This window comes from Anolis carolinensis, chromosome 3, assembly GCF_035594765.1.
Source record: "Anolis carolinensis isolate JA03-04 chromosome 3, rAnoCar3.1.pri, whole genome shotgun sequence".
In the NCBI taxonomy this organism is placed as follows: Eukaryota; Metazoa; Chordata; class Lepidosauria; order Squamata; family Dactyloidae; genus Anolis; species Anolis carolinensis.
Genome location: NC_085843.1, coordinates 229,426,501 through 229,451,886, shown reverse-complemented (window position 1 = coordinate 229,451,886; position 25,386 = coordinate 229,426,501). Strand labels below are relative to the sequence as shown.

Below are 25,386 nucleotides of genomic sequence, written 5' to 3'. Positions count from 1 at the left end.
GCTTTTCTGATTTAGGTAGGAAAGTGGCACAGTTTCGAAGCACAGAACTAGATTTATAAAAGTTTATGATTTTTCTTATTTCAAGCGGATTTTGGAGTGTCTGCTAAAAATACAAGGACAATACAAAGACGAGATTCTTTCATTGGCACACCATATTGGTAAGTATAACATAATATTTCCATAGTTAATGGAACATGCCGCAGTTAAATATATTGAAGCACATAAGCTAAACTAGGTTATTGTTCAAGTTGAACCTTTTAAAATTTTAAATTAACACTTTCTTTTAAGTTGTTGTAAATACTGGTTACTGTTGTCAAAAATATTGGTTACTAACAAGCATTCTTTTTTTCTATTCTAGGATGGCCCCTGAAGTAGTGATGTGTGAAACCTCTAAAGACAGGCCTTATGATTACAAGGCTGATGTTTGGTCTTTAGGTGTTACTTTAATAGAAATGGCTGAAATAGAACCACCTCATCATGAACTGAATCCAATGCGTGTTCTGCTAAAAATAGCAAAATCAGAGCCACCTTCATTGGCACAACCTTCAAAATGGTTATTGTTTTATTTTTATTTTTCTGTTTTCAGTATTAATCAAACAAAAAATGAGCATACGGTTTAAGTATCACAGTTGAACATTCTTTTCTGAAGGCACATAGAATAGACATCTTAAACCCATCTTCATATACTGGAAGTCACTTTTCAGTTAAACATAGGTGTGTTCCACTGAAAGAGAATATTTAATAGCTTGTAGAATGTTTTGGGAGATATTAGTCTACAACAGTACAAGTTTTCTTTTATAATTGTTCTGTATTCATCTGAAAGTCATGATACATATTTGATCAATTTCTTAGTCGATTTTATGTTATAGTAATCAGAAATGGTTCAGAGGGCATTAAGGTTTGTTTATTGCCTTTCTTGTCTGTTCTTATGCTCATTGCTCAGTTTATTGTAGATCCAGATAGGGGAAACTGAAGCTGTCATTGCCCAAATTGTGGTGTATAGCAATTGCTGATTTTATCTGCTTTTTTTACAGGTCTGCTGATTTTAAAGATTTTTTAAGGAAATGTTTGGAAAAAAATGTAGATGCCAGGTGGACCACTTCTGAACTTCTGCAGGTATGAGGAACAAAGGTTTTTTATTCATATAGTTTTCAATAAAACGAATGCTGCATATTGATTTTGTTAGTGTATTAAAAATAGAACTTCACATTGTAAGGAACACTCTCATCTGAATTCCAGATGAAATTTACTCTTCTGGCACCATAGAGGTAGACATTTGAGTTCGTCTATGGTTTTGTAACCTGCTGTTCCAGCTAAATGGTAATATAAGCAGGTAACAACTAATAGTTCTAAAAACTATAGTATATATAGACTGGGGTTCAAATTTTACGTACAGTAGAGTCTCACTTATCCAACGTTCTGGATTATCCAACGCATTTTTGTAGTCAATGTTTTCAATACGTTGTAATATTTTGGTGCTAAATTCGTAAATACAGTACTTACTACATAGCATTACTGCATATTGAACTACTTTTTCTGTCAAATTTGTTGTATAACATGATGTTTGGTGCTTAATTTGTAAAATCATAACTTAATTTGATGTTTAATAGGCTTTTCTTTAATCCCTCCTTATTATCCAGCATATTCGCTTATCCAACGTTCTGCCGGCCCATTGATATTGGATAAGTGAGACTCTACTGTAGTTACAAATGCATAACCACCACAGTTACGTAGCTTCTGACCCCTCCCCCCCTTCCCCCTTACTGGACAGCAGCCATTGCAGTGAATTTCAAACAATGTTAATAGGACAAATATGACTTGATGTTATGTTGCTACTTTTGTTGCTTCCATTAAAAATCAAATCTTGGGGAATTAACTTTAAGAAAAACCAGCATGTTACTTCACCACTGTTCAGTACTTTTCTAGAATACACCCTATTTCAGATAGAAAGCCTTTAAAATGGAGCTAGGCAGATAGTCTACCACAAAGATAACCCATGCGGAATAAATTCTCACATGTGAACAGGCTTAGAACTGCAACTTGATTAGAAGCTTAATGAATTATTGTTAAAAAGTGTCTAAGCATGAATTTTCCTTAAGAGTGCATATTTGTTTTGAGTGAGGATCAAAGGAATCCTGTATTCTGTTTAATTCGTTTTTATTGTTTGAAATGTGTTTTTTTTAAACAGCATCCATTTGTTACTGTAACTACCAATAAACCGATCAGAGAACTGATTGCTGAAGCAAAGGCTGAAGTTACAGAAGAGGTAGAAGATGGGAAAGAGGAAGAGGAAGAGGAAGAATCTGAAAATTCCTTGGTGAGCTAAAAGTGATACTTTACAATAATTAAACTACAATCTGAAGCTTTACATTATATTTAGTTCAATTCATGTGTTAGGTAGATGATTGTAGAAGTCAAGTAGTAATGCCTTTTAGATTTTATGACCTATATTTATTATATACTCTTGTTATAATTTGGTATAATTAAGATGTCATAATAAATGTACAAAATAGATACATTTAGGTTCATTTTAAGTTATATAATCTTCCATTCACAAAATTATTGAAAAAGCAAATAAAATTAACATTCAGGCTACGTGTATAAGGTTCATGTGAAACATAAATGAATGTCATGTTTAGACTTGCGTCTCATCTCCATGTCTATACAAATGCAAGTATTTCAAAATCCAATAATAATAATCCGAAATCTAAATCCAAAGTATTTAGGATAAGAGTTACTCAACCTATGTTACTGCTGTTCTGTCTCCCACTGGCTGCAACCCTTAGAAGAATCACTGGAGAGAGTAATAGATCCCACCAGCATGATGTAATTGGGGGGGGGGGGGGCGCATCTCAGCATGGGAAAATAAATAAATACGCTGCTTTCTGCTCATAAACGGTATTTTTAAAATCTTTCCCATGTTGCAAAAAGTATTCAGTATGCCAAAGAAATGTTACTAAAGTGAAATATAGACATGAGTATTTCACAATATATCCTAACCTTCTGTTGTTTTATTTGATGGTTATGAAAGGGGTTTATTTGAAGGGGTTCATTTGAAGTTGGACAACAGTTACTAAATTATCACTTTTGAAATAAATATTTGAGTTTGTGAGGATATAAAAACTTGATAATAATACATTACAGCTAAAATATGAAACTAACAATGTTTTCAATGCTCATTTTAGCAGTTACCTGCAAACAAGCGGGCTTCATCTGATCTCAGCATTGCCAGCTCAGAAGAGGATAAACTTTCACAGAATGCCTCTATCCTGGAATCTGTTTCAGAAAAAACAGAGCGTCCGCCTAAGGAAGAGACTAGTACTAATGCACTTGAAAGTGAAAAAAAGAGTGCGGAGCCTGACAGCACGGAGAAAGAGAAACACATTGTCAGCACACAGGAAAATGGTGAAATGATGCCAAATGGATCTGCATTACTTCAGGAAGATGAGGAAAGAAAGGCGAATGAAAAAGTTGTTCAAAACACAATATCAAGTGAAAGTACTGCATCACAAAAAGAAGAGAAGGAGATAGATAAAACAGTATCTGAAACTACTATCAATCCAAGTCTGAAAACAGAACAAGAAAATGAAGTTTCAGATGAGTCAGCAGTTAAACAAAATGAAGAAATAGCATCTGAACCTGAAGGCAGCAGTGCAGAAGTAAGAGAAGAAATATCAGAAGAAACCAATATGAAAAAAGGAAAAGAAGGCAGCCTAGATCTTCAGAAAAATAAAGCTGTGGAAGAAATGGCTGTAGAAAGAATGGAAGAGGCTGTAGATTTGCAAGGGAATGACAAATGTGAAGAGAGTGTTGTGAAAGAAACTGAAGATCAGAAGGAAGAAGCTGTTGAAGAATCTCAGAGGACAGGGGCAGACGAGTCAGTTGATGAACTGCAGAAACCGTTAAAAGTTACCAGTGATGCTCAAGAGGCAGATAGTAATGCTCTCATCACAGATGCAGATAAAGTGCTTGGAAGTACCCAAGAGCCAACTGTGCATGTTTCTGAAGATGCAACGGAAAAAAGCACCTCTGATCCACCCTCTGTTAAAAGTGAGGACAAAACGGTGGAGTCTGATCAGCCAATAGTTGAAAAATACAGCCAAGATTCTAATGAAAAAATCATAGCAAATGAAAAAGAAACCAAGGTTTCAGAAAGAATGGAAAACAAAGAACAGAAGCCAGTGGAAGAAGACACAAAACATGTCCAAGAGACAAGCAGAACTGAGGAAATAAACAGTGAAAGCAAAGTTGCAGAACCTGATGACAACTTAGGAAACAGAGCTGGGGAAAATCACAAGAGTAATATTCAAATTGGAACAGAACTTGCAGCAGTTTCCTGTGACATACCGGTTAAAAATGAACTCAAAGATACTGCAGTCAAGCAGCTACATGAGCTTTCTTCAGTGCCCAATATTAGTGTTAGCTGTGCAGAAAATGAAGCAGAAGAAAAACCAGGCCCTCAAACTAATGTTGAAAATTCAAGGAATATTGATCCTGAAAGCTCTAAAGAAAATGATGCTGATTCAGGCACAGGTTCTACAGCAGACAACACCAGCATTGATTTGAACTTATCAATTTCCAGCTTCCTTGCTAAAAATAAGGAGAGTGGATCAATATCTTTACAAGTAAGAATCAACAATTATAATTAGCTCTTGTAGTTTTTATTCCAAGCTTGAACCTGAAATACATCAGCACAGATTTTATACACAGAGAAATAAAAATTCCTTTTGTGACATGATTATTCCCCTATTAAATATTATGTAGTACAGTTGGCCTGCCACATTTATGGGTTTAACTTTTTTGGATTTGATTAATGGTGGATTATTTGCCGGTGTCACCTTCACTGCTATTGCCATACAGCACTTTGGTGGAAAGGGCTTCCCAAACTTTTCTCCATCAGAAAATGACCCCTCTGTTTCAGCCTAGATGGGTACAGCCAGTATCTCATGCTTTTCTCTCCTGAGGAAGACTCATCTGTCCATTTTTGGAGAAGAGAGGGGCAGCCAGCTCTCCACACTTCTCTCTGCTGAGAAGGGACTTTCCAGTGTTCTTTGGCAGATATTAGCACAAAGTGTGTAGCATGCAATGGGGTGGGGTGGGGGGTCTAAAATACTCTGTTTTTATTTTGCAGTGATCATGCAACTCTAATACCTGTATATGTGGAGGGACAAATCTACTGTGTCCATTCTTGCAATTTTCCTGTTCCCATATTTCTACCATTATATATATGATGTATATGTTAATGCTTTTAATACCAAGATTTTGCTTTGATAAGGTAACAGTGGGGACCCTGTGAAGTGTATAGTGGGGTTTTTAAAATTTAAAAATATATATTCTATATCTATATATATATATCTAACATAGATAGTTTTTGTGCAGTTCAGAATATGTTTTAATAACATCTGTATTATCTTTTATTCAGGAAACTAAGAGACACAAAAAAACTCTTAAGAAAACTCGCAAGTTTGTTGTTGATGGTGTAGAAGTGAGTGTGACAACTTCAAAAATAGTCACCGACAATGATTCTAAGAGTGAAGAGCTGCGATATCTTCGGTGAGTATAAAGATTTCAATTCCAAAATCAAAAAGCATCTCTTCTAGTGGAAACCTTTAAAGTTTTTATCTCAGACTTATTAATGTGAAAATATAATTTTACTGTCTTTGGGCTATAATTAAGAAAAAAAATATTCTATCTCCATAAACCTACAAAATGATTGTGTTCATTTCTCTTTGTAATGCCACCTGCACTGATGCTGAACTTAATATTAAGTGTTTCCTTCATTTTCACAATTTAACTTTCCTCCTCCTTGCTACCAGACGTCAAGAATTACGGGAGCTACGACTACTCCAGAAAGAAGAGCAGCGAGCTCAACAGCAGCTCAGTAATAAGTTATTACAGCAACGGGAACAAATGTTCAGACGCTTTGAACAGGAAATGACGGTAAAATATACATTTCACAGTAAAATACACGTACACAGTAAAGTGCACATACACAGTCCAATATGTATTGTACAAACTCAAAATGAACTCCTAATTGAAATAATCCAAAGCTGCCCAACCTCTTCTGTGTGTTGATAATAATAATAATAATAATAATAATAATAATAATAATAATAATAATACTTTATTTTTGAATCCCGCCACCATCTCCCCGAAGGGACTCGGGGCGGCTAACATGGGACCAAGCCCAAAAAGACAAAGTGTAACAAGTTAAAATATAAAACAAACAATAAATAACAAGCAACCAGCAGTATAAAATCAAAAACGAATATAAACAAGATAAAAAGTTTTAAAACAATATCAGTTTCACCACCAAAGGGACAAAAGGAATAAAAGGGGGTCAAAGCAAAGTGCATAATAACTAGGTTATTCCATAAAGTGCCTGGCCGAGTGTTCCAAGGTTTCCTAAGATGACGTTAGGGGTAGGATGGGGTGGGACCAGAGATAAAGGGCAGAATAGCAGCATGGTTGTCCATGGGTCTGTGGTGTCTTGTTAAATCGAAAGTGTTTGCCTCCTATGAACCAATTTACAGCCCCATGCTTGCTATTGAGATTTAGTTATAAATTACTAAATAATAGTAGCCTTCAGCAATACTAAATAATTATTTATTTAGTAATTTACAACAAATTACCTAGGACTTTTGCATTGCCTCAGCTCTAATTCTGTGGATAGCTGTAGCAGGATGAGGATGGCTGTTTTGATGGCATTACTTCATTCTACCAAATCTAGGTTAAAATATCCACAACTGAATTGACACAAGGAAGGGTTGGCCAGTCGTCCTGGAAACGTGGCTGCATATTCTCTTGCATATTTTGCACTGTGCAGCCCTCAGTTTTCATGGTTTTAGAAAGCGATGCAAGTAACTAGATTGCTTCTCCTGTTTTAGCTCTGGAAGAATGTACGATTGCCCACTGGGTAAAATATATTCTGGAGGATTAGACATGTTACACTCCTGTAGCAAAATCAACAACTATTCTGTTCTTTGTCGACTAGAGAAAAGCTTAGGAGTTCTTATGTAGGCACAGCATTTTCATTCTGGTAAAATGTCATTTCACATATTCTGGAGCTTATTTATAACAATCTTTGATTAAACTCTAGGATACTGCATGTAAGTGTTATATGTTAGTGCTTGATAGAGCAGTGAAGCTCAGCTGTTAATTCTATAATATCACACTGGTCTATTAGGCTTAAATAATACTGAAGTGTTTAGCAAGAGACTCCATACCTACCTTTTGCAAACTGAAAATCCCCCAATTTCAATTATTAAATAGTGCATGTATTTTTCCCAGTAATGTTATACAAAAAAGCAACTTATTATCATATTTTAGTAGAAAATCTCCCCAAATAATGCAAGCCTGCAGTCATTGACAAAAGGTCATTTTTGTCTTTATTAAAATGAGCAACCTATACATACATCTTTTGACTGATAGCTGATGTGCACTTCCTTTCTTCTTTTATTGGAAGAAAGTATCACTCGGGAATGTAATATGTGTATTTTGAGCATCTCGTGTAGTGCATTCCTGCATATAAGATACATAAAATGTGCATTACGCCCCAAGTAACTTATTTTCCAAACATACGGGTTTCGTTTTTATATGTTGTATCTGGACATTTCATTCTATCTATAGGGTACTTGTGCCATGTATTTCTGTAATGTGGATGATTGAAGTTATTCCTTTTTTAATACTGTGCCAAATCAGTTTTCTAATAACATGGCACACTGAAATAGGAAGATGTAACAAATCAGTAATCCCTTCCTTCAACAACCCCACCAAACCTAACTTTAGATAAATGTTGAATTTAATGGAATTTCTTTCCAGAGTAAAAAGCGGCAGTATGACCAGGAAATTGAAAACCTAGAAAAACAGCAAAAACAGACGATAGAGCGTTTGGAACAGGAGCATACAAATCGCTTACGTGATGAAGCAAAACGCATCAAAGGAGAACAAGAGAAAGAATTGTCCAAATTTCAGAACATGTTGAAAAACAAAAGAAAGGAGGTAAAATCAATTGATTTAGTTGAAAGGGGAAGTATGGATGATGATTCTTCTCATTGGCTGTATCTATATAGTGAATTCTAAAAGATTTATGTATATATATAGAGAGAGAGAGAGGGAGAGAGAGAGAGATAGCGTTACACTTTAAAATGTACCTGTTTCGACTTACAAACAAATTCAACTTAAGAACAAACCTAAATAACCTTTCCTGTAACTTGGGGCTGCCTGTATAATAAAAACAGAAGATGTTCTTTAAGCAGTTGCATGCAATGAAGACAGCCTTGCATATGAGCAAAAATGTTATAGTAAAAATCAATTGTTTGAATATTTCCTAATTTTATTAATACAGGAGTAAGATTAGTAGTTGCCTTTAGCATCTTAATTTCACTGTTAACTCAGGAACATCTTCATTCTTGGGATGGCATGAGGAGCAATACACCATGATTGGGTTCAACCCATGTGCAAACCTGACTGGCAGAAACCCATGTTCTTTTTCTGTTTGTTCTGTTAGGACTCCTCCTTTGCCACTGCTTTTTTTATCTCTTTCCCTACTAATTCAGCATGTTTTAAACTTTTCTGTAGTATATTATTCCTATTAAGGAAGGCAGGATGGTTTAGAGAAAGATAGAAAATGAATAGCAAACAATAATGACTATCAGTGAATGTACTTTGTTTAAAAGTGTATCTTATGGCTAATTGAGGGGTGATAGAAAGCTAAGAAACAGCCATCCAGATTACCACTGCCCAGCAGGTCTCTGGAGCTGAGCAAAAAGATGATTTGAAACGGGTTTTTTAAATGATTTCTAGCAAGAATGAGGCTGAGGCGATGAAATCACTGACAGTGTCAAAAATTAGTGATGAGTTGGAGCAAAAAAAGACCAGCAGTATTATTGTCTCCTTAGCTAAAGAATGTGATGTATATATGGAGAAAAAGAAGGCAAGATACCATTTATCTGTGGTGAAAAAAGCCTTAAGTGACTGTTTGAAGAGAAGCTGGCTGTAGTCAATCGCAGCAGTGGGCAGAGTGCCATTAGAACACAACTCCATACTAAGAACAAGCCTGGTTTCCTCCACTACTGTGTCAAAAGATGCTAGCTAAAGTCATTCAATGCATCAAGAGCAAATGCATAGCATTAAACTGTTAAATAGATAGCTAACTATGTAGATATGAACACAACTTTGCCAGCCTCCATAAAACTGAATTTACAAGTGAAGTAACTTTATTTACATTCACAATTCTAAAAGGAAAGTGTGTGGGAAATTGATTGAATTGACATAGAAAAGATCTGTTAAAAGTATTTATTCATCTTTAAAATTGTATTTATCTCCCCAAAACTGGGACTCAAGACAGCTTAAAGCAGGGATGGGCAAAGTGCAGCTTACAGGCCACATGCAACACCAATGGTACATTTTGTGGCCCCAGGGCCACCTAAGACTGAAAAAAATGCCTTCTGGAAGTATGCAGAAAAGTTTCTTCATGTTTGGAAGTCTACTGTGCCCTCCGTGATAAAAAAAGAATTATCCATTTTTTCCCAATAAGGCCTTCTAAGCCACAAATGACTAGGATGTATAGACGGCATTTACACCATAGTTTGGTGTCTTCTTGGAACAATTTAGTTCCCAAAGAATCCTTTTTTTTGCAACAGGAAATGACATCCACTCACTTCTGCTTCACAATTCAATCTGTTACATTTTTCTTACTGCTGCCATTGTTATTATTGTGATCTGCTTAATATCATTTATTTTAACCCTAAAATAGTATAATTTATGGCAAAATTGAAATGCTTAACTAGTTGGCTAGGCAGAAGAAAGAAAATTGAAGTCAACTGTATTCATGGTTTAGAATGACTTTAGCTAGAATTTTGAGAGGACTCCTGCTTGATCGGTTTGGCACAAGGGGATAACTCACATGGGGTGGATTGCTCCTTCAGCCTTACTAGAATGACTGTTCATGGTAGGTATAGATCTCATTTCAACCACATTTGGAAATCTACTGGGTCATTTGTGGCCAAAAGGATATTTTGATATTTTTCCAAATAAACTAAATAAGCTTCAAAATGACTTTTAGGGCTTGGGGAGGTTATTTGCACCATGGGCCTCCTTGGTCCAATGTAGGTCCCCCCAAAAATCTTTTTAGAAACAGGAAATGACTCCCACTCATTTCATATAATTTTTTCAAAGCTTTCCTGAGGTTAATGTAGTGTACCTTTGCTCCCCAGAGGACATTTGAGCACCAAAAATGTTTTGATTTTATTTTATGGTGGTTGTAGCTTCATAGTTGCCTGCCATGCCTTAAAACAGATGCAACATAGATAAAAAAGCATTTGGAAGATTGTTGACAAATATTTCAGCTGTAACAGAAAAAATATTTTAAAATATCAGTTAGCAAAGAAATCAAAAAGTAATACAACACACTTTTAAAAGATTGTTTGTAGATCCAATCATTTCTCAAAAGCTGTGCAGAACATTTAAAAAGTCTTTGCCAGCTGACAGAAAAAACTTCTATAAAGTTTCCTTAGCATGGCCGTTCCAGTTAGGCAGTAGTCAACCCTTTAAAAGCCTGTTTGAGACAAGTTGCAAAATGTGGTGTGACATTTGATTACCAATTTCTAAAATCTTTCACCAGAGGGTTTTTTTAGAGGATTCAACCAGGGTTTTTATGCAAAGGCATTGTGTATATATATAGTATAATATGCAATTCTCTGATACCTCAATATTATATTTTATTTTTAATCTGTATTATATTGCCTTCTTTCTTTGCTGGATTTCTTGCACTTTGAGTCTCTATTGGTGATTGGGTCTTGAAATGGGAACCTGGTGAAGAGATTTAATGCACTAAGAACAATCTTGTTAATAAAACAGGACTAGCATGTGGTGATTTGACTTTTTGATTTGTGGGCTTTTCCAGACTTAAACAACTCTCCACTTATTCTTTGATATTTTTGATGTGTTGGTTCTTTTCAAATAAAAGGTATGGGATCTCTTTATGAGAGTGTGAACATACAAAATCAAGATTTTGACCTTTTACACTATCGGAAGATTAGTTGATTCATTATAACATCTTTAAGGATCATTCTCACTTAAAAAAAACATAATTTTTGGCCAACTTTCTTTAAATGCCAATAGCTAGATAGGTTATATGAAACAGAGTACTTGGTTTACCTTTCCTTATTTTAAGTAAACATTACTTTAGAGGCAATCATGGCTGTCATTTAGACCACTGTATCTCTATTCGGATATTACATGTTTTCCGTTGTAATTGCTCTCTTCTAGTAGTGTTAAGCCAAACATCTTATTACTTTGATGCTTTTACCTTGGCAGTAAAATTCTTTCTCTTATCAGTATAGGCTAATTTGAGTTTTGAATGCACTTTTAACTCTTTGCAGATATTGTACTGTAAAAATTTAATGTAAAAAGCACCACATTGGTGTTTGCATGCAAACAGAAACTAATTTATAAAATGCAAACAGCACATGCACTTCTTTCTGTTATGTAATCAGCAATTGTTGTGTGCATGCCTGCTTCCTCCATCCATTTTCTACTAAGCAAACTATTCTGGCTTTGCATGATCCTTTTGACCTCCCTATGCTTGACCAACTCTCATATTCACCATAAATGCTTGCTGTGGAAAGAAGGTTATTTTCCCCACCTTCTGCATGCTTGTGCACTGTAGGTTTTTAATGAAGTGGAGAAAGCACCAAAAGAGCTGAGAAAAGAGCTCATGAAACGCAAGAAAGAGGAGCTTACTCAGTCCCAGCATGCTCAGGTAACTGCAGCAGCTTCATGCATCTAAACTCCCCAAAGCAGCTTCATTTGCATAGTTTAACCATTTTGTGGAGTTGTTTGTTTTTCTTTTGGAATGCTTATTATTGTTTTGAAAAAATAAAACCTTCGTAACATTTTCGTTTTAAACTTTTGCACATAAAGAGAAGTGTAACACATGTTTTAAGTATTATTTAGTTAATCATAGAAATACCTGGAGAGTCAAAAAGGTACTGTAGTTTATGGCCAAGATCTAAAAATGCCATTGTGTTGTAAAACCTGTGAAACTAACTGATATGGCTTTCACACTGTTGTTAAATCGTTTAATTCAAGACATTGTAGTTAGTGTTAGGTAACAGTGTCTTCTAGATTGGGCAGAATATTCTGAAAGGGAGGAACATAAGTAAGTCAAAGTATTACTTATGTATGACTGCTTTCCCAGAGCAAGCTTCTCTCATGTATGAAGCTCAACTTTGCCTTGTTGTTGTTGTTGTTTTTGTTGGGGGTTTAGAGATTTGCTTGTTTTAGGCAAATTATTTTCCTTTCTCCCAAAACACTGTGAATGTTGGAATGTGTGCTTCTCTTGTGATTTTGCACTTGTACCTTTAGCCTTTATTGTATCACAAGAAGGTATAATGCAACTGTGTAATTATAATCCTCAATTTATTAAAACAAAACATTTTGTGGCAGAATGAATTGTGATGGAAGTCAAATGGCAGAGGAGGTTAGTAAAATTTGCAAATACAAGGTATTTCAAAATGATGGATCTATCTTTTTGTAACACCCTATATTGTAGCCACTAAGTCCATGCTTTGTTTTGTAATTGCTATCTCTATGAATACAATTAACTTTGCTTCCCTAACTCCACTGCTTCATCAGTAAAGTAGTAAGTATATTTGTAGGTTGCTAGCTATACTAAATATTTTATGTTGTTTTCACTGTTTGGATTATTTTTTGTAGTTTGCGTCATTGTAGGTATAAATAACTTCAGAAATATTACCATTTATATCACATTTTACCAATGAGGTTTCTGTAACTAAATCCTACAATAATTTTGCTGATATTCAGCATTTTAATGCATCATTTGTAGTTGCATTCTGACCCGGGAAGTGCTTTGTATTCTGCTCCACAGGGCGTTGCTCAGGTTATGATTCAGTCTTTTCAGTTGTCCTCATGTACTCTCTTCAATGCTGTAATGCAGGATGTAAGTCAATACAACAACAATAGTTATTTCCTCTGTAGTTTTAGATTGTTCTCCTGCTTTTTCTAACACACACATGCTGAATAATCTCTCTTCTGCATTAAATTGATTTATAATACTGTATTCATATGCTTATGAAAGATAAGGTTATAGTAAACAAATCGGGCTGAGTTGATTTTCAGCATGTGTGTGAAACTGACTTCTTGTGCTTGCATATTGTGTTTGCTGTGAAACTTGGACATTTCCCAGAATATTTCATAATATATGATAAAGAATTTTCCCTGCTTCACATAATGAGAGGCATTGAGGCAGCAACATAAGGTTTTATCCTTGGTGCAAGTAATACTATTGTAACACTTCTCTATCTTAAGCAACAATGACAGTCTTTTAAAGCTTCTTTTTTTAACTTTTCTGTTTTCTTCTCTATAATTAGGGACCTAGGTTGATGAGTTAGAATTCTCTTACTCCAGGAAGTCTGGAAACCATATGGAAAAAACCCTCCATTTTATGGCTGTTGAATTAGCAATTTTAATTCATTTACTGGCCTAATTTGACTATCAGTAGTGCAGAGTTGCATTTTTAAAGTATCTCATCAATGTGCTTTTTCAAACAATGAAGTAGCAATATTAGAGATCCCAGATGAAATGCCTTTCCTTCACTATTCCAGCTGACATTTTAAAAATAAAATTCTTTGTAGGATGTTAACTTTTTAAAAGTTTGCTAAGACACACATAAACTAAAGTCTCTGGCTTATTGTAATACTGATTTTAAATTAAGTTTTCTAAAAAGAATATATAGCTTCTTTTGTTTAGTTCAACCCCCTGCCATGCAGAAATGCACAAGTAAAACACTCCTGAAGGATGCCTGTCCATCCTCTTTTTATATACTTTCACAGACTGAGAGTCCACCATATTTAATCTATTTCACTGTTGAACAGTTTTTGCAGTTAGAAAAAGTTCTTTCTAGTATTTAGATGGAATCTCTTGTCTTGTAATTTGAATCCATTGGTTCATATTCTCATCTGTTCAGCTGGCATTCAGCCTCCATGTAATCAATTAAAGTTCAGATACCAACTCTTCTGGAGCTTAGTTAATTTGCTGTTTTACATTAATATTCTGAAATTAGTTAATTACTTTGATGACTGTTTAGTAAAACCTATAATTTTGAGTATTTGTGGATTTTGTAGTATTTCATAATCTAGAACTGTTGTTATACCAATACATTTCTAGGTGTAATTAAATAAATATGCCTACATGAAAATAAAGGCTGTACTGAAGATAGAAATCTGTCATTTTCAAGAAGGTATTGACATATATTTTACACAGACCTATTCCACCAACATATGATAATTTTGAACATGAACCTGCCAAAATTAAATATATCAAACTTATTCCCATTTTCATCCAGAGAACGTTTAGTAAAATACAGTATTTTTAAAAGATTGAGTTTTGGCTGGATTATGCTCTGTATTAAATTTCTCATCTCTTATGTTCTTACTTAAAAGTGAAAACTTTCTACATCTTTCAGTAATTTGTTTTTCTCATTGATGTGGCCGCCCTGAGTCCCCCTTCGGGGGTGAGAAGAGCGGGATATAAATGCTTAAAATAAACAAATAAATATGTCTGGGGCCTAAATAGTGCAAGTAATCGGCATATGCAGGCAGCTCAAAAGCCTCTGTCTACTTCCCACCCTTGTGGCCTTCTTTTTTTTATTGAGATCAACACTGAAATGTGACAGAGGCACTAATTATAGTTAGCTTTTCAGCCAGGATTTGACCATATAGTGAGAACCTCTTCTGCAAACTGTGATCAAGGCAAACTATGGCTAGCCTAGTTTAATGCTGCCTTGTAGTTAATGATAAATAGTGGGAATTTGCAGCAAGGGCAAGAAACCTATTAATCTGGTACACCAATAAAACATACTTAAAGGGTCATTGACATTCTCTCTAATAATTTTTGATATATGCTCAATCATATCCATAAATACAACTGGAAAAATATTTTAAAATGATTTTTATGCTTTAAAAATATGACACTGATCGTTATGTGCACATGAGGAGTGGGTGCTTCCTATTCCTCCTGTTTCCCCCTTGATTAGAAGCTGCTCCATAATCCAACCTAGTTTTCAAAGGTGAGTCATCATGTAACATAGGGGAGGTACTAATAAGAAAACAGGTAAACATCCTGCTGCATATACAGATCTTAGATTAGCTTTGAATTTGGTCTAGTTGAAGTAAGCAGGTTCCCTGTATTTTTTGACTCAGTGACTTCATCCAGTGCATTTTAACTGATTATGGGAAGTTTGTAAAGAATTCTGATTTTGACTGATTTCTCTGCAACTTACTTAATGTCAGATTTGTAGATTTGTTCATTTACTTGTATCCATAATGTGTAGGCCTCTGGGACTATGCGGTCAAATGTCAGTTCAGTAAAAGCGGACTACTAAAAGCTGTATTAGCATGAAGGATATACAGTAGAGTCTCACTTATCCAACACTCGCTTATCCAACGTTCTGGATTATCCAACGCATTTTTGTAGTCAATGTTTTCAATACATCGTGATATTTTGGTTCTAAATTCGTAAATACAGTAATTACAACATAACATTACTGCTTATTGAACTACTTTTTCTGTCAAATTTGTTTTATAACATGATGTTTTGGTGCTTAATTTGTAAAATCATAACTTAATTTGATGTTTAATAGGCTTTTCCTTAATCCCTCCTTATTATCCAAAATATTCGCTTATCCAACGTTCTGCCGGCCCATTTATGTTGGATAAGTGAGACTCTACTGTAATGTGTAATGTTTCTACATGTGGCTGATTATGTTGGGTTGGCTAGTTCTTTCTTCCTCATCTTTTGTGTCCTAGGTAAAAAAAAATGTCTCTGGAAGAAGGTTGTGCTAGTTTCTGAGCAGATGATCACATTACATAGCAGATAATTTTAAGTTAAATAGCTATTAAGTATGAAAATGCATTGAATACCATTGAGCACAATGGCATGTAAATACTGCATTTTTGCATTTGGAAATGTTTTGCTTCTCTTTTATCATCTTTATGTATCTAGTCTAGGTATCTAGAAACTAAGGGTGATTGAGTCTAAAACCTTAATCAGCCTCTTGTAACTCTGCTGCATTATTTCATTTCATAAAAGATTCTGTATTCAGTGTGACTTGTGCTTCATGTGTGTAAAATTAATTATGAAAAAGACTTGGATGGATCAGTCCTAGGTCATCATTTATATATCCTGCAAGATGACGTAAAACAATCAGAATAAAATACTGTAAAAACGTAAACAACAATATCCTTCTGATACCTTATCATCCTGCATCTTTGTACACAATCTACTTCCTTTAAAAATGGGTGTTTTTTTCATCCTAAATTCATGGTCACTAAAATAGTACGTACTATTATATAATGTAGCTGAAAACAATCTGCAGTAAGAAGAGAAGATAGTGGCTTAATTTTTTCTTGTGTTATGCTAATTTTTCTTCCCTTTTCCTTTTCTGGTTGACATGTATGATTGGTGCAGGGGGAAAGACAATTGTCTTTTCTCCCTTAAAAGCACTAATGCTGTCACATTCACAATTGTTTGGAAACATTTATTTCTCTCTTTATTCCTCCCTTTGACCTCTGATTCTTTCTTTGATAGGAGTCATTAGGCATTGCACTCTGTAACACTGTACAGTCTAACATCCTCATTGGTAGGGATATATTCCAAGCACCCACTCGTTCCCCTTGGATACCTGAAACTGCAGATTATGGCAAATTCTGTCTTTTGGCTGTATTTGAGCCACAAGTATATAAAAAGGCATCCACCAGAAGCTATGCTTAGAGAAGTCTCTTCTCTTGGAATTTCCTGAACCCTCCAGTGCAGATTTATGGTATGCTTCTGCCAGAAGTCATAGACCCAGTAGGTTTCGCGATTACCTGCAGTTTTGCATATCCACATGAAGTCCTGGACAGTATCCCTTCAAATAGGGAAGTCATACTATATTTCAGAGGAAGAACTGGCAAAACCACCTTCTGACTTTTCTTTGCCTAATAAATCCTTATGAAATTCATGGGGTTGCCATAAGTCAGCAGGTGACTTAAAGGCACATATAGATACACACATGTATTGACATCACTAATGGAAAAATACACCATGGGAAAATACTTTGTAACAGTCCTAAAGTATAATAAATTGTAAAACAAAAATTTGCAATTCTCTTTGCAATGATTAAAAAAAAGCCACAAATTTGGAAAAGGGGGATGTTTCAAATCTGATGCATTTTTGTGAAGAACATTTTTTTCACACATTAATCTATAATTTTTTGCTTCTGTTACATTTAGAAATAGAAATTATCATAATTGGTCGTTATTTGTACTATGAAAATTGATGCAACCTTTTAATTTCTTCAAGAAAAATGAAAATTTTATTTAGTCAGCTGTTTTGTTTTCTAGTTGTGTGTTTTGCCATCCTAGTATACAACTTTCGTAACTGGTTAGAGCTGTGTAGCTGGCAAACTACTTCCAAAGGGGAAAATTATTTCTGCATACATTTGACTGTTTTGTAGTCTGCCTTATGAACTTCTTGACTTTCACCCAAGTAATAGATGGAGGAAGGGGATACTATGGGGAGAGTGAAAGAGAGAAATAAGTCACAGAGTGAATTTCAGTTCTCAAGATGTGTTCTCTGCTCTTCAAATATGCATGTTGCCCTGTCATCCTTCTTGGTATTAAATGCTGCAAATGTCATGTTACATGCAGCAGGTCTACTTGCTCTGTAAATGTAGCTTATCTGTGGAATGTTGGTTTTTAATCTGGAAAACACTGGTTCAGATCCTGTTGTTTCTGGATGGACTTTATGAAAAATCTATGTTTTTATCTGCCAACCCCTTTTGATAGACGTGAGACATAGATGTGAATGCTTCTTTGAGCTTTTTAGGAAATACAAAATAACGTGTCTAGGAGTTGTGTATAATTAATTCAGTTTTGACTAATTTCTAATAGGAGCAAGAATTTGTGCAGAAGCAACAACAAGAATTGGATGCCTCACTAAAGAAAATAATTCACCAGCAAAAAGCAGAGCTAGCCACAATTGAACGGGATTGTCTTAATAACAAGCAACAGCTCATGAGAGGTATTTCCCCCCTGTTTGTCCTGTTGGATTAAATCTTTATAAACTTAAAGTACTAGATGGCATTAAGGGCTCAGGCCACCAAGTACTGCTCACATGCAAACCCCATGAAAATGAATCAGAATACTTGTGGAATAATGTTCTATTTCTTTTCTCCAGCAGAAGCGGGAAAATCTAATACTGTGATTGTACTTGGATGTCTTTATTAGTCAAGTAAAAAAGTTGTACAACAATTCAGGATCCTGTTAACTTCCCTTACACTTTTGTTCAAATATTTGTTTTGATAGCTTAGCTGGAAATCATTTTCTGTTTTCTCTATTGTTTCACCCAGGATATTATTTAATAAAGCTGTTGTTTTATGAAATGTTTTGGTTTGGGAAAGGACTTTTCTCAAAGGTCTTGAAAAATGTTTTCCCTTTAGCTCGTGAAGCTGCAATATGGGAGCTAGAAGAGCGACACTTACAGGAAAAACACCAACTTCTCAAACAGCAGCTGAAAGATCAGTACTTCATGCAGAGACACCAGCTGCTTAAACGGCATGAAAAAGTTAGTGGCACTTCATTTTCTCAGCATTTTTGATTAATTTAGAATCATAGTTTAGACAGGCACCCTTTCCTGTAGTTTTCTTATTAAAGAAACACCATAGTTTTTTTCTGAAGAACTGTTGGACTATATTCTGTTGCCACTGTCACAATAAGCTTGGGAACAACGGCTCCATTACTTGTATGTGCTGCCTACCTGATTGGTTGTGGCTGTGCGTTACTCCTTGTTTTAGTTATTGGGATGTGCAAATGTAGCTGGTTTCCCCTTCTGTGATTTACTTCTCTTTCAGTGAGAGACATAAACCATGACTTAAACCTAGTTTCAATTAGAACAGGCCTTTGAATTAATGGAATGTACACTTGATTTACCAAATTTCCATTGAATCACTGTGTTATTTTAGTTGGGACAAGCAACCTCCTTGGATTCTTTCTCTGATTTGTTGAGAGCATGTGAATAGGAAAAGGGAAAGTACTCATATTCAGAGAACATGATGAACAAGACTGGAGTGATGCTGTTTCATTTATTGAACCACTTCTATTGCAATTATGATAAGGCAACAGGAACTAGAATGCTGGTTGGGGCTAATAAGCTAGATTCCCCTAACTGTAGTTATTTCCAGACTCTTTCCAGCATTTATGAAATATATTCAGTTGAGTTTGGTTGTTATTAATAGCTCTGAATACTTGCTATTTCTAAAGATTTTTTTTCCATTTTTATCATTAATAAAATACTTAAATAGATGATACAAGAAAATGTAATGTTACCTGGACATATGTCAATTTGTTATTTTTTTTAGGAAACAGAACAAATGCAAAGATACAACCAACGGCTTATTGAGGAGTTAAAAAACAAGCAGACCCAGGAAAGAGCTCGATTGCCAAAAATCCAGCGCAGTGAAGCAAAAACGAGAATGGCAATGTTCAAAAAAAGCCTACGAATTAATTCTTCAAGTACTCCAGAACAGGATCGTGAAAAAATAAAACAGGTGATGAACAGCTGCTTTAGGCAATGAAAGCCTGCATTATTTCAGTGAAGATTGTAGGTGTGGAAGCAGATCTGTATACAGATATATAGTTAACAAAATCTCTGTCAGTTAAGTCCTATTTGCAAAAGCCTTTTACACCAGCCCAATTTTATTTTCTCCTCATTGTCTATCTGCAAGATTTTTTTAACAACATAAGCACTAGGAAGATGGTGAACAATGGCTGGAGAAACATAGATTTTTTTAGTACTAGGTTCCAGCAATGTACCTGCAGTAAACAAACCAGTAAAGAGAAAATAGGATTCTGTGCTACCAAATGCTATGTTACAGAAATCATGCCCAAGAACACATCTACACAGATATATTTCATATAGTAAATGAGATATACCTGTGTAGACACTGAAGTTCCATGACATTGATGAACTCAGTTCAGTTGGAGTCATAGCTTCCTGTTTAAACCATTAAGAATTTGTGGTGTTTACTCTTAACACTCTTGAGAATTGATTTAGAACTAATACATACTGTGGCCTATGCTGTGTTCCTCAGTGTTTTTCAACTTTCTGATGTGTAGGGCTAGCAATCTCTTTCTTTACAATGAACTAAGAACCAGTGCCCTATTTGGTCCCATTGGATTCAGTAGTTTCCTTTTTTCCTGGAGAATTCAGCCAGTAACTCAGAGGCCATTCCTTTCAGTAGCATTGTGAAGATTGTTTTGGAAAAATCCGGTTAATGCAATATTGCAAGAAATTGAACAAATGGTTATTGTGATATCATGCACATGACTGTCAGCCCTTCTTCCTTTGTATAATGTTAGTAATTTCAGTATAATTCTACTTTTCATGAGTGTTTCACAATCATTTAATTATATGGTGAAATTTAGGAGCATGAATTTTTTTATGTATTTCTCTTTGTTTTTCTAAAAGTTTGCCATTCAAGAAGAAAAGAGACAAAAAAATGAAAGACTGGCTCAACATCAGAAGCATGAAAATCAGATGAGAGACCTTCAACTGCAATGTGAAGCCAATATTAGAGAACTGCATCAACTACAGGTTAAACATATAATGCATAATGTCATTTAATGAACAGCATTAGTCTAAACCAGGCATGGGCCAACTTCAGCTCTCCAGGTGTTTTGGACTTCAACTCCCACAATTCCTAACAGCCAGTAGGCTGTTAGGGATTGTGGGAATTGAAGTCCAAAACACCTGGAGGGCCAAGGTTTGCCCATGTCTAGTCTAAAGTCTTAAACCAGGGGTGTCAAACTCATTTTCTGCATGGGCCACATCAGATACTTAAAACAAGCAATATATCTTAATCAAATTTTCAGAGGCCTTTCTCTGAGATGCAGTTGTGCTGAAGTTAGACAAGTAGTAACTATAAAGTAGCCATTATTTATATGTAGAATACTACTCACAAGGAGACTTGCCTGTCATTAAATGTAAAGCAAAGACTTCTTTGCTGAGGTACAGTAATCTGATATGTCTTGTAAAAGGTAAAAGAGTTTGACTATAATATAGTACAGCCTGTCTATATATGGTATTAAGACCAACATATAGCTTTAGTTTTTTCTGAGAAAGTAGGAAATTATCTAATATACACTTCTGGTGCCCTAACTGTGCAATTCAAGCCATACTTTTTGTTGTAAAGCCAACATGTTGATAGAGAGCATTACTAAGGGTACAAGAATTATCTTCGCTACTATAAAGAGTAAGCTAATTAATGAATTAGGTCAGCATATGCTGCTGTACAAGTGGGTAATCATCTAATCTGGTTGGTTTTACTAAAGGATTATCTGTATCCATTTTCAGAATGAAAAATGCCATCTACTGGTTGAGCATGAAACTCAAAAACTAAAAGAGTTAGATGAAGAGCATAGCCAGGAACTAAAAGAATGGAGAGAGAAACTGAGACCAAGGAAAAAGGTAATGTATGTTTGAGAACACATCTCATTACAAACTAGAGAAGACAAATTACTAATAAAATACTATAATTTGGAAATAAGCTTTTACTCCTTTTCCCCCTCTCCTTTTCTAAAACTAAAAATTATTGGGGAAAGTTTAAATCTTCCCCCTGTTTTAGGCCCAGGATCGGTCTTTTTTCAAACCAGGAAGTGAATGAAGCATTAGTTGCTCCATAACATTTTCACAATTATATATTTTTCTTTAACATACATTCAGTTGCTGTAACATTTCTGTGTGTTTTTGCATCTACTTTTCACAGAAGTCTTTGAGAAGTGATTTTGCATTATAAGGAAGGTCTTTAACCCCAAAAAGTGGGTTCACATATAAGGGAGAAGGGAGTTCAACAGGCCATTCCTTTGATTCAACTTGTGAAAAAATGAGCAATGTTTATAATAGTGTGTGGGAATTCAAATAAGACCTGGCTAGGAGTTGGCTGGATAGAGAGGTTTGGGGTAGTTGGATTTAGTCTCTAGTTGCCCAACCATAAAAAATCTGGTTATGCGAACTTTTCTGAATCAAATGGCATTACTGTATCTTGTTTACATAGCATAGAATTACACGGATTCCTGTATCACATTGGAGCTGCTTTCTCTTTACTATTAAGCTTAACATTACTTTGACATACTCGAGAGAAAAATCTGGTTTCTGGCTCCTGCAGAATTTTGGGGTTTGTAGTTTAGTGAGGCTATTAAAGGCTCCTCCCTAAACTACAAACCCCAGGATTCTGCAGGAGGCAGAAACCAGATTTTAAGTGGATTTTTTCTCTAGTGTGATGAGGCTATTTGTCTCCTAGAAATTAGGTTTTAAAAACTTGTATTGGTTTCATTGTATTTCTCCTGTTTAATCAATTTGGCTTTTATTTTTGTTAGACGTTAGAAGAAGAATTTGCTCGGAAGCTTCAAGAGCAAGAAGTTTTCTTTAAAATGTCTGGAGAATCTGAATGCCTTAACCCATCAACGCAAAGCCGGATTTCTAAATTCTACCCAATTCCTAGCATGCATTCCACTTGATCATGAGTCTGGTCCCTCTGTGAGGTGGCTTTGAGTGCGATTTTGAAATTTTCATTTTTCCCATCTTCAGCTTCTGCCTCAATAAATCTACATCATGCATCCAAGACCCTTAGTGGAATTCCATTTGATCTCTTTGGAGACAATCAATGATGTCGGAATTGCCCTGTTCTACATCCATTATGGAAACAATTTGAAATTCAAGCACAGACATTGATCTTAACATTTGATTTCCCCTGTACTTTTCAAGGACAGATAGCCATTTCAATAATGATCTGGAAAAAAAGTAGTATCCAACTATGTTGGCACTAGGACACCGCCCTATGCTATTATTAATCATCTGCAATGCCCCACAAATAAAGATTCTGAAACAAAGATACTATTAATGCAACCAAATCTTCATTGTGATTCGCCCATTGTTTTGAAGAAATGAGTCTCTTGCTCATTTATTCAGTGCCTACAACTGTTACATATGCTGAGTTGTTTTCATTTTGTTTCAATTTTTGATTTTGTGGAGGTGGCAAAAGGGCCATTTTCCTTTTGTCTCTAAAGAAATCCTCCTTATTCTCAATGTTACCGTAACAGAGATACTTGCTGTTGCTGCTCCCACAATTTTTGTCAAATCCTTACACTGAAAATCCCAGTTCAACTTTGAAGTGTACAGTTTGCTTCCGTTCCTTCCCCTTCGTTTCTGATGTGTAGCCTTTTCTACAGATATGTGCAGAAGCTCTCTCCACAAACTCAGTTGTGCATTAAATATGAGCTGGTATTTTTCTTCCTACCAAAGTAGCAGTTTGGGATTCCAAAGCAGGAAATGGCTATGGCTGTCTCTGTGCTTACAGATATTACTGATGCCTCTAGTCGCAAGAGTTTTTTAAATTTCAGGTGTATGTTGATCTATAGAAGGGTTTAAGTTAAATATAAGACAAGCGGTTTAATGTGTTACATTATTTTGTCATGAAGTAACTAAAGTTAAAAGTTAGCCACATGCAGAACTTTGGGGGTCCACACAGTCAGTTAGAGATTTCATTTCTAAAAGTTATTGTTGTATCATAACTTATTTTCTCTGTGGGTGGGACTGAAATATTTATGTTAGCAGGCTATGTGCCTGCAGAAAAGGTTGTAGTTGTTTAAGACTTTAGATTTGAGTCATATCAAAACAGTATTGTAAGCTGTCCTTTGGTATGCCCAAGTTAGGTTTGTAATATAAATGTTGGTTGCTTCCTGTCCTCAACAGCATAATCTTTTAGTAGATAACTTTGGATAATCAACTGTAAGTTTTCACATTTGCTATCTTTCATTAAATGAGAGAACAGTCACTTTCTAATCAATTTTATATTATGTCAATAGCATTCCTGCATGTGAAGGAAGAAGTTTATCAAATTACTTTAATCAATACGTTGGCTACCACATTCAGATAATGGGCCTGACCTTGTCTGGTTCTTTAATTGTGACAGTATAGTGAGTATAGTTTGAAGATGCATGTTAAATTTTGTTCTACTCAAATTATAATTTACTTTTAACAAATATTTCATAGTTAGCCTTAATACCCCACATTTTATTTTATAAATATGCATCATGTACCAGGTTGTAAATTAATGTATGCATCATTAGAATATTGAATTTTGCTGTATGCAAACTTAAATTTGTTTATTCTGAGTTGCTTAGGGTGAACAAGTATTCAAATGCCTTTACTTTTTTAAAGCTTCACCTTTGTGAAACAACTAGCATTGATTATAACATTAAATACTGTTTAACTGTCTTTTTTGTTTAAAAATCTTGTATTCATTGACTCCACTGCAAGCTGTCTGTTTTCTTTGTGTTTGTTAGGCTCAAGCAGTCCATTTCAGTTGTGACACTACCCCATGGAAATTCATTATACAGGTGTCACACTCTATATTTTATCTCACAAAAAAATCAAAATAAGGCTTAGAAATCAGTTTAGTGTCTTCCTATATTTGTGGTTGATCACAATATATGCTAAGCAGTGTATAGAGCAGGACTGAACAACTGTAATAGCCCCAGTTTTACATTACCTGTCACAATTGGAAACTACTAGAAGTCAAATGGAAAGTATGTATGTGAGAAAAAAAGAGTGACTGTGAGTGAGTGTAGGAGTATAATACCACACCAGGAGGGCAGTTTTCATTTGGGGGTATGTCAACCTAAGAAGACATGTCTGCCTGAAGCCTGGTGAGACCTATATAAGCCACATGTAAGCTGTCCTCATTCCTGATATGCAATTGTCCTTTGTGTATTTCACACATCACTAAATTAAGACATGTTTATTACAATATACTTGCAGTTTCATAGCACAAACTTGATTTCTTTATCCCAAATTGGATTGTGCATCCATCTTGCTCTCACATGTTCCAGTCTTCTTACTATCAGCTTCAATATGTTGTTTCTATTGATTGCTGTAACATCAGAATCAGAGGAAATATGCTTACAGTAAAATTTGGTCTTCTTGCAAACCAGAATTGGGTGACACCTTCAAAATATACTTTCTTATTCTTGTTTAGATGTAATGTGGGTTATATGTTCCTGTCCACACCTCCCTCCCCCCCAAACTCGATTTGGAAATCACAGCAATCTGTTTAGTGGTCAGTCCAGTCAGTGTGTGGGGGAAATTGAAGCAGACAAAGGAAAAGAAGGGGGGCATACACACTATTCTTGAAAATCAAACTGCTGTCTGATTAGGGTATCTGAACCTCAATGCGAACAAATGAAAAACGTGGTCAGATGATGGGACAGATGATTAAATCCTTTGTTGTCTAAGATTTGGTGTTCTGGCCCTATTGTTTTAGTTGTG

At 35.2% G+C, this 25,386-nt stretch overlaps 1 protein-coding gene across 4 annotated transcripts in view; it reads left to right on the top strand.

Annotated features, from left to right (window-relative positions):
- Positions 1 to 24,336, top strand: part of slk (STE20 like kinase) — a 41,480-nt gene extending 17,144 nt beyond the window's left edge. For 2 of the 4 annotated variants that reach the window (XM_008106599.3, XM_003218512.4), the window contains exons 6-20: positions 86 to 158; positions 359 to 553; positions 1,035 to 1,116; positions 2,189 to 2,317; positions 3,186 to 4,625; positions 5,423 to 5,553; positions 5,817 to 5,940; positions 7,822 to 8,001; positions 11,672 to 11,764; positions 17,955 to 18,084; positions 18,503 to 18,627; positions 19,421 to 19,609; positions 20,530 to 20,655; positions 21,415 to 21,528; positions 22,437 to 24,336. In XM_008106599.3, the coding sequence (XP_008104806.1) occupies positions 86 to 158; positions 359 to 553; positions 1,035 to 1,116; positions 2,189 to 2,317; positions 3,186 to 4,625; positions 5,423 to 5,553; positions 5,817 to 5,940; positions 7,822 to 8,001; positions 11,672 to 11,764; positions 17,955 to 18,084; positions 18,503 to 18,627; positions 19,421 to 19,609; positions 20,530 to 20,655; positions 21,415 to 21,528; positions 22,437 to 22,577 (3,272 nt within the window). In that variant the 3' untranslated portion in view covers positions 22,578 to 24,336. The remainder of the gene's footprint in view (positions 1 to 85; positions 159 to 358; positions 554 to 1,034; positions 1,117 to 2,188; positions 2,318 to 3,185; positions 4,626 to 5,422; positions 5,554 to 5,816; positions 5,941 to 7,821; positions 8,002 to 11,671; positions 11,765 to 17,954; positions 18,085 to 18,502; positions 18,628 to 19,420; positions 19,610 to 20,529; positions 20,656 to 21,414; positions 21,529 to 22,436) is intronic. The other 2 variants (XM_008106600.3, XM_008106601.3) reach the window with 2 other exon arrangements.
- The last annotated feature ends 1,050 nt before the right edge of the window (positions 24,337 to 25,386 follow it).